This window comes from Propithecus coquereli, unplaced genomic scaffold (assembly GCF_000956105.1).
Source record: "Propithecus coquereli isolate 6110/MARCELLA unplaced genomic scaffold, Pcoq_1.0 Scaffold73, whole genome shotgun sequence".
Lineage (NCBI taxonomy): Eukaryota > Metazoa > Chordata > Mammalia > Primates > Indriidae > Propithecus > Propithecus coquereli.
The window spans coordinates 2,014,569-2,023,105 of NW_012153396.1; the positions used below are offsets into that span (position 1 = coordinate 2,014,569).

General features: G+C 45.4%; 1 protein-coding gene across 1 annotated transcript in view; it reads right to left on the reverse strand.

Moving 5' to 3' along the window:
- Positions 1-4,094: 4,094 nt before the first annotated feature.
- The window catches only part of NDUFB8 (NADH dehydrogenase (ubiquinone) 1 beta subcomplex, 8, 19kDa), a 9,941-nt gene continuing 5,498 nt past the window's right edge, over positions 4,095-8,537 (reverse strand). The window contains exons 3-5 of the mRNA XM_012661708.1: positions 7,004-7,103; positions 6,422-6,577; positions 4,095-4,284 (exon numbers count right to left, since the gene is read on the reverse strand). Coding sequence (XP_012517162.1) covers positions 4,192-4,284; positions 6,422-6,577; positions 7,004-7,103 — 349 coding nt within the window. The 3' untranslated portion in view covers positions 4,095-4,191. The remainder of the gene's footprint in view (positions 4,285-6,421; positions 6,578-7,003; positions 7,104-8,537) is intronic.

The window sequence follows — 8,537 nt, forward strand, 5'->3', positions numbered from 1 at the left end:
AAAAAAAGAATCGAGGAGTTCAACAGCCAGTAACAGTAATTTCTAATGTACTTTCGAGCTTGAGGAAAGTTTTAGGTTGCCAATTAAGCCAAGATTTCCAGGGGACCTCTAAACACTTGTGGCTTTATCAGGTATCCTCTGACCAGCTGCACACTGTACAGTCACCAGTGCCACCTGCTGGTCACAGCCATTTTCAGGTTTCTGGGGAAAGATCTGATAACAAAAGTAGAAGCAGCGATTAGCCACTATGCATTTGATGTGCATATCTCATTTAACTCTCTCAAAGCTTCTAAGGTAAGTACTATTATTATCCCCATTTTATAGAGAAGACAACTGGCTAGGCCGGGATGTGAACCTCTATCACCCTCAAAAGCCCAAACTTTTAACCATTATGCTGGTCTAAACTAAACTCCATAAAATGTTTAAGTCGCTGACAGTCTAGGAATTGGGAAAATGGGTCCTTAATTCACTTTGTTCAGCGGCATCTGTTCAGAAAAAGGGACCCTGCTGGGGTCAGATTTGTCATGGGGGAGGAGGCGTGAGGGGAGAGAGGAGAGCTACGACCATTCAACCAAGAGCAGAACAGACTCCTGCCGTGAAAGAAGGCGCCAGCTCTCCTTGGCAGTCGGGTCCCTAGGGAGGACGGTCAGCACAGGTTATCTCCCGCCATCGCCAAAGCGCAGCGCGCCAAGGTCGGTAATGTCAGGCCTTCCCACTAAGCCAAAATGTAGCGACTCTGCGGGCTTCGGTCCAGGTCAGCGCCCAGGGCGTATGGGCAGCCGCGAGGGCCGCGCTGAAGAGAGACCCTCGTCGGGCAGGAGGACTCCGGCGCACAGGGAGAGTAGAGCTGGGTCCAGTCCAAGGGCGGGCGTAGTGAAGGGCCCTGACAGGCGCCCTGGCCGGAGCCGGGAGAACTGACTGGACCCGCGGGGGGCGGAGGGCAGGCGGGCCGGGGTCTCCGGAGCGAGCGAGCTCCCTTCGGCGCCCTCTCGAGGACGCAGCAGCGCTCCGGGTCCCCAGCACAGTCTCTGGCCTCAGGGGCCCCAGACCCGCGGGGGAATACGAACCTGTTCTGAAGGCCCAGGTCAGGGGTCAGGGGCGGCGTCAGGAGCCGGCCTGTCAAAGGGCTTTTGTGCGCAGCCGAGCGCTGCGGACGGCAGCTGCGGAGGGCCAAAAGTACTCCTGGCCCAGCAGGGCACCGCCACCCACACTTTTCGGGGAGCGCGAAGCCAGGGACCCGGACAGACCCACAGAGAACGCTTCCAATAGGATTATTGCTTTTACTTCAGGCTCCCTCACCTGCCCTGTCATTGCGCAGTCCCAGCGCAGTGGGTCAGATCCCGACTAGTAGGTTCTAATCTATTCAACTTGAGCATGGTTTGGGGGCAGCCTCTGCAAAGGGAAAATACTAATTCAATTCATTATCTATTTATTGAAGCGGGAGAAGACCCGCCCTAGCCCCAGGAGCTCTCAGTGGAATCCATTTAGTTGAAAAGGTAAAAAGCACTCGAGGCTGTAAATAAATGACGCTGAGTGATGCGCTGCAGCCCAGCAACAAGTACTCAGAAACCGTTGGTCGAATTAAGGGTTATAGGTGTGGGGAGGACCAGACTACTGGGGACGAGGGGCTTCTTGGAAGATTTCAGGAACATGAGACAGGTGATATTCCAGCAAAGGAGGAGAAAGGGCCCAAACCGGCTAATGGGCGTCCTGGCGTTTTCCATACTGTGAATGAAACAGTGGTTGTGGGGGTGGTAGCGGGGTCTGGATGCAGATTGTAGAGTGTAGATTCAATTCTGCAGATAATTGAGAGTTGTGAAAATTACAGGGAAGAATGCAATAAGATAAAGATTGTATTTTGAGTCTAGCAATATGGAACCCCTTGGAGCAGAGCTGGAGACAGGGACTCAAATTAGGAGACTAATAGAACAATCCAGGTAGCAAAAAAAAAAAAAACCTTCCACTTAATGCACGAATTCTGGTGTATTCTTGATATACCTCCAAAGATGGAGAGCCAGTTATCATGACGGGGCCCAACTCATTGCATCACAACTCTAGAGTTCCTTTTCATGTGGACTTAGGAGTTTTTTGTTTTTTTTTTTTTTTTTGAGACAGAGTCTCACTGTGTTGCCCGGGCTAGAGTGCTGTGGCGTCATCCTAGCTCACAGCAACCTCAAACTCCTGGGCTCAAGCGATCCTTCTGCTTCAGCCTCCCGAGTAGCTGGGACTACAGGCATGTGCCACCATGCCCGGCTCATTTTTTCTATGTATTTTTAGTTGTCCAATTAATTTCTTTCTATTTTTAGTAGAGACGGGGTCTCGCTCTTGCTCAGGCTGGTTTCGAACTCCTGAGCTCAAACAATCCGCCCGCCTCGGCCTCCCAGAGAGCTAGGATTACAGGCGTGAGCCACCGCGCCGGGCCTGGACTTAGGAGTTTTGAAGTCAGACAGAAAACTACTTAGGACATTATCTGTGCCTGGCCCACTCTTTCTACCTACTAACCACTCAAGCATTTCTTGAACTTCTTAGCACCACAACAGTGAATGAGACCTGAGGAAAAGTAAACGGGGTTGAAAACTAAACCTTAGGCAACGCCTAGGATTAAGGAATAAGGTACAAGTGTCACTGATAGAGTATTCCAGAAGAAATAAATCTGAACCAGAGACATAAGGTCACAGTTTCAAGTAGGACATGATTAAACAAAATAGAAAATGCATTATTTTCTCAACTCACACATCTCTTAAGAATTCTTTTCACCTTGTTTTGTAACTGTCAGCCTCCTAGGTTAACTACTTGAAGGCAGTTATTTTGTCTTGCTCAGTTTTATATTCCCAGGGCCTATGAGTGTCTAATATATATTAGTCCCATAGGCCAGGCGCTGTGGCTCACGCCTGTAACCCTAACACTCTGGGAGGCCGAGTCAGGAGGATCACTTGAGGTCAGGAGTTCAAGACCAACCTGAGCAAGAGGAAGACCCTGTCTCTACTAAAAATAGAAAAAATTAGCCAGGCGTGGTGGTGCGTGCCTGTAGTCCCAGCTACTTGGGTGGCTGAGGCAGGAGGATCCCTTGAGCCCAGGAGTTTGAGGTTGCTGTGAGCTAGGCTGATGCCACGGCACTCTAGCCAGGGCAAGAGTGAGACTGTCTCAAAAAATAAATAAATATATATATATATATATTTGTCCCACAGATGTTTGTAAAATGATTGTCAAATGCTATAGAGGACAGAGAATGAAGATAGATAAAAAAGGTCTCTTTCTTTCACTGTGTGGACAACCACTAAAATACCCCATAGCTAATGTGAATGAACTTACTTCTATAGGTCACATTAAATGTCTGCTCTTTTTATGGGACAGGTTTTCAGGCAGTATTACTATAATTTAAGAAAATGTCTCCAAAGGGACACAAAACACATGAGTTGGCTCACTTAAAAACAGATGCATTGAGATAGACTTTCAAAAACATGGTTTTCCTCTTCTAAGGCTATTATAGGAACATGGCTGAGTTATTAAGGTAATGAAAGCTATTATAATAATAGGTTCGGTAGTAACTCACTGAACTGTCCTCTAATTCATAAATACAGGTATGTCAACTTATTAAGAAGCTATGATTCAGAAGTTTCTTTGGAATAAGAAATATTCTTAGAAATAAGATCAGAGGCAGTCAAAGCCTTAGGCAGACAGGCCCAAAACACCTATTGAGCCTGTAATGTACTTGAAACATGCCACAGTACAATTTTTTTAAACTAACCACTATTATTAAAAAGGTTTTTTTTAATGGGAAATATTAACAAATCTTGTTCCAACTTGGGAAGTTAGGAAAGTATCTTCCTTCTTCCTTGACCCAGTAAATGGGAAAAGGAACTACCCCTATCACTTGCTGTGCAACTGGAACCCTCAACTACCTTCACAGGCCCAGTGAATTAACAAATTAACATCTGCACTTAACCCCCTACCCCACCCCACCCACCCTCCGATCCTTCCAATTTCAGAAGAGGAAAACAAGGAAGAGCGAAGATAGAAGGCAGGGGAAAAACAAAAGGAAAAGGATGAGATTCTTCACAGCAGTGATTTTTCCTGTTGAAAGGAGGCAAAGATACCATAGCACTAAGTTTTATTAGGGATTTCATTAAGGTTAAATTTCTAGGAATGAGGGAGTCCTAGTTAGAGGGCATAAAAGCCCATGAAGCCTCCTCAGATCTCATAGTGAACCACCGGCTCAGGTTCTTTGGTAGGATCGCCGCCTCGTTCCAGGTACAAATCATTATAAGGGTACTGCTTTGGCCCCTAAGGAAAAAACACAGGTCAGCAAGAACAACATACATCCAGCCAATACCTGGCTACACTCCACTCTGAGTTAACAATCATGCACGGTAAATGGGTATGAAGTAGCCTCTGGTCAGACCCAGCTGGGCTAGAATCTCAGGAACAGCACTCTTCCCGGCTCAGCCTAGGGCAGAGAGAAAGCCTAAATTGTAAGAGAACTGGTGCCTACACCATGAGTGAGAGAGGGAAAGGGGAAAAGAAAGGAGGGAGGAAAAAGGGGGAGGGGGAGAGAGAGGGGAGGAGAGAGAGAGAGAAGGGGAGGGAGGAGGTGGAAAGAGGAAGAGAGAGAGAGAGAAAGAGAGTTGGAGGCAAGCCTTTCTAAATGAGATGATGCATCCATCCATCCCACTCTCTCGGGTTGAGACAGACTCAATCTCCTTTAAGTCACTCAGCCTCTAATGGTTCCACCACTAAAGTGGCCTAGCAAATGAGGCGTGCAGGAGCAGTGGTGGGGGAAAGCACAGAGGAGACACGGCTGGGATGTGCATTAGAGGCTGCTGGCTTTACCAACAAACAGCTGTCAGAGAACACAGCTCAAGGGGAGGAGAAAGGGAGATGTGCTTACAGAACTGAAAAATGGAAGAGCCATACTGTGTTTCTTGCTCTCCTGAAGTGAAGTTAGTGCTCACCCCAGCCCCACGTGCACTCTCCAGCATGGAGCCCCTGGGGCTTGGTAGGAAGGCTCGTGTCAGTGCACACAGACATACCAGCTACCTTCAGGACATTGATTATCTCTGCAGAGGTAGCACTGGGCAGCCAACTGCAAACACAGCAGCCTCCCTGCTTCAGTCCCTCTCCTTCCAATCCTTTCTGTAGACTACTTCCAGATTAATCTTCCTAAGAACCCAGCCTTCATTATGACACTCTTCTGTTCAAAAACCCAAAATGGCTCCCTTCGACCTAGAGGCAGACCAAGTCATCATTGTATCCCCAACCCCTAGCATGGTCTGCACTTGGTATGTAGTAGGGGCTCCATAAATATTTGTTAACTTAGTGCATTACTACACCACCAAATCCAAATCCCTTAGCAATGCAATAAAAGCTGCCTGACCTAAACTGATCAACTCACCTCACAGTATTTTTTAATACAGTGATTTCCAAATCTTTATGTACATCAGAATTTACCTGGGAGCTTGTTAAAAATACTGATTCTAGAACCCTACTGTGATGCTACTGAATTACGATTTCCAAGAAGTGGAGCCTGGGAATATGAATGTTTAGCAGCTTACCAAGAAACCAGTGCAGCTGGTTATATAGAAACTGTTTTATATACCTATCCCATTCCAGCTAACTCACAACTCCTTTTCCCTCTTTTATTGTTTTCCCTTGCCCCAAATGTTTTCTCTAACTTCTCCCTACCACCCGAATCCTATTATTTTAGCATCTAGGTAACCCTTCTCCTTGAGAGCAGCTCATACCACTTAGCACATACTTTCACTATACATATATATAAACCCAAACTGTGCCAAACTTCCATATATCTGTTCAAATCTTGCTCATCATGTCACTTATCTAAACTTTCTTAACTAAACTTCCTTAAGTTAAAGAATATATTTTCTATGTCCTTTACATTCTCCAAAATATAACTGTCTGAACTATTATCAGACCACTTCACTCCAGCCTGGATGACAGAGCTGGATCCTGTCTCTAAATAAATAAATGAATGAATAACTGTCTGTTCTTTTAATAAACACTTAATTGCTTCCAGTATACCACATGTGAAGTGCCCTTCACATGTCTAAGAAAGGATAAAGTTTCAGCTCAAGATTCCCTGACTACCTTGAAAATCACTTGCTGCAATATCATTGGTAAGTAAAATCCCCAAATGGCAACTCTGTAGACTAGCTGGCTTCCACATTCTCATTCCTCACCAAGTCCGAAAGTGTACCTTCTCACTCAGATGGGTCCCAGAAGTAAGGGTAGAGCAGGGCTCTGGTACTTGTGCCAGGCCAATGAGTAAGCCCCTCCTTTCTTCCTATCTCCTAAGACTCCAGGAAGCCAAGCTTGGTATTGACTGAATCCCTACTCCAGAGACTTCATTCCCTCAGGAAACGGAGCTAAGCAAATGTGCCTAAGAGAGCACTTCTCAGATACTCACCACAGGCTGGTAGGAGGGGTACTTCTCCCCAACCCAGAACATGAATATCATGAAGGCCACAAAGCCGAATAGCTGCTTACACATGACATTCCAAGAAACAGGTGTGGGGGACGTGTCCACACGGTTCCTGATATACATGTCTAGGTCCCAGTGCATCTGAGGCAGAAAGACAAATAACTGTCACATACTATTCTTCCTGAAAAATGCAGGCAGTCCAGAGTGATCAGAGCCTGATACAAGGCTTGACAGAAGCATTCTACTGCCCTGGAGCAATATTCTGAGAGCCAGGTCTAGATACACCCATACATAGGACTAGATGCTGGCTTCTGTCTATGTTCTGCTGGCCAGGGACAGCTCAGTCATGGGAGTGCACAACTCTCACAGTACAGAACTTTGGTTATTCCCAGAAGTCCCATTCCATGTGTCACACATGGAACCTCCAATCTCAGATCCCTGGACCTTGTTTCCTTTCACAGAAAAGTTTAGTGTTTCTTGGACAGAGATGTTGTTTGAGCTAAAGAAAGAATCCCCAAGAAGACAAGGGAGAAGGAAGGAAGATCAAATGGGATATGGTTCTCTCACCGGTTCACCCCAGTTCAACCTCAGGTCTGGGTGGTCCCAGTCATACCATGGATCCCTCTCGTGCTGTGAGCGGTCAGGGAGCTTTGGGTAGTCACCATACCTGAGAGACAGAAAGAACTTCTGGAAGGGGCTGTAAGCAGGCTCAGACAATTCTGAGTCTACTCATCTCAAAGATGAGAAACAGATGAGAAACAAAGTGACAGAGATAACTGTCTTACCTAAGGACAGAGGAACTGACTCTCAAATCAAGATCTCAAGTTCTAGTCACTAAGCACAGAACCATGGAAGTCCCAATTGTTAAGTAAAAGTTCATGTCAAACTCTAAAACATTGTAACACATACAAGGTTTCCTTACCTTCTTTCAACAAAAAGAAAAAAAGTCACACAATGCTCTAACCTTAGAGTTGAAAGGGAATTTCTCAATCCATTACAAACGTGCACTGCATAACATTTTGGTCAAATGGATGGACCTGGACAGGGGCAGTCCCATAAGATTATAATGGAGCTGCCCTATACAGCTGCCAAAAGCCACAGGGGAAGCCAGTAGTGAAGAAAAGTCTTCACCATTTTTTAGCTTTTACACTGTATTTTTGCTGTAGCTTTTCTATGTTTAGAGAGTTTATGTACGCAAATACTATCATGTTACAATTGCCCACTGTATTCAGAACAGTAACATGCTGTACATATTAATATTTATAGCCTAGGAGTAGGCTATTATGAACTAGGTTCATATAAGTACACTCTGTGATGTTCACACAACAAAATCCCCTAACAATGCATTTCTCAGAAAGTATCCCTGTTGTTAATTGACACATGACTGAACTCTGATATCCTTAGACAGAAAATGAAATTAAAATTTAGGGTTTGAATCCAAAGTCACCCAGCTAATTGGACTAAAAACAATAAGGGTACAGATTAAAAAAGCATTCTTTTCATAGCAACTGTGTTCCCAAACCACAGAGTTGGCATTCATCTCCATGTCTTAAACACCTCACTGGTACTTCTTGCTAAGCTGGGTTTTCCCCCAACAAATCCAGGTTCATCTTACAAGACTGCGACCAAGGCTGCTCTTGTTCACAACACAATAGAAAACACAGGAAATGATGACAACTAGACATGTGTCACAGAAAATGAGTGGAAAACAAGAAGAATAGGAGCTGCTGAAAACAAGATTGCAAGAGTAATGCTAGGACAAGAAATGAAGGTGATGATAATCACGTCAGATAATTAACCACAGGGATGTTACGTAGGATTGGAGGAGAGTGGAAAGGATATAACAGCAACTGAACTAAGGGGCTGGATGTTTACTCTACCTAACAGTTGCTACAATTTCCACAGCCCTGACAGCAAAAAATATTTTTTTAAAAGGAGACACAAAATACAGGCTACTCCATTTACAAATAAGGTTCTCATGACAAGAGTCCAGCTCCAGCCTGGTCACATGCCTGGATGACAGCACCTGAGCCCAGCAGATGCTCAACCTAAATGAAACCCAACGCTCTGGTGGAACCAAGGGAGGTTCCTGTTATTGTGG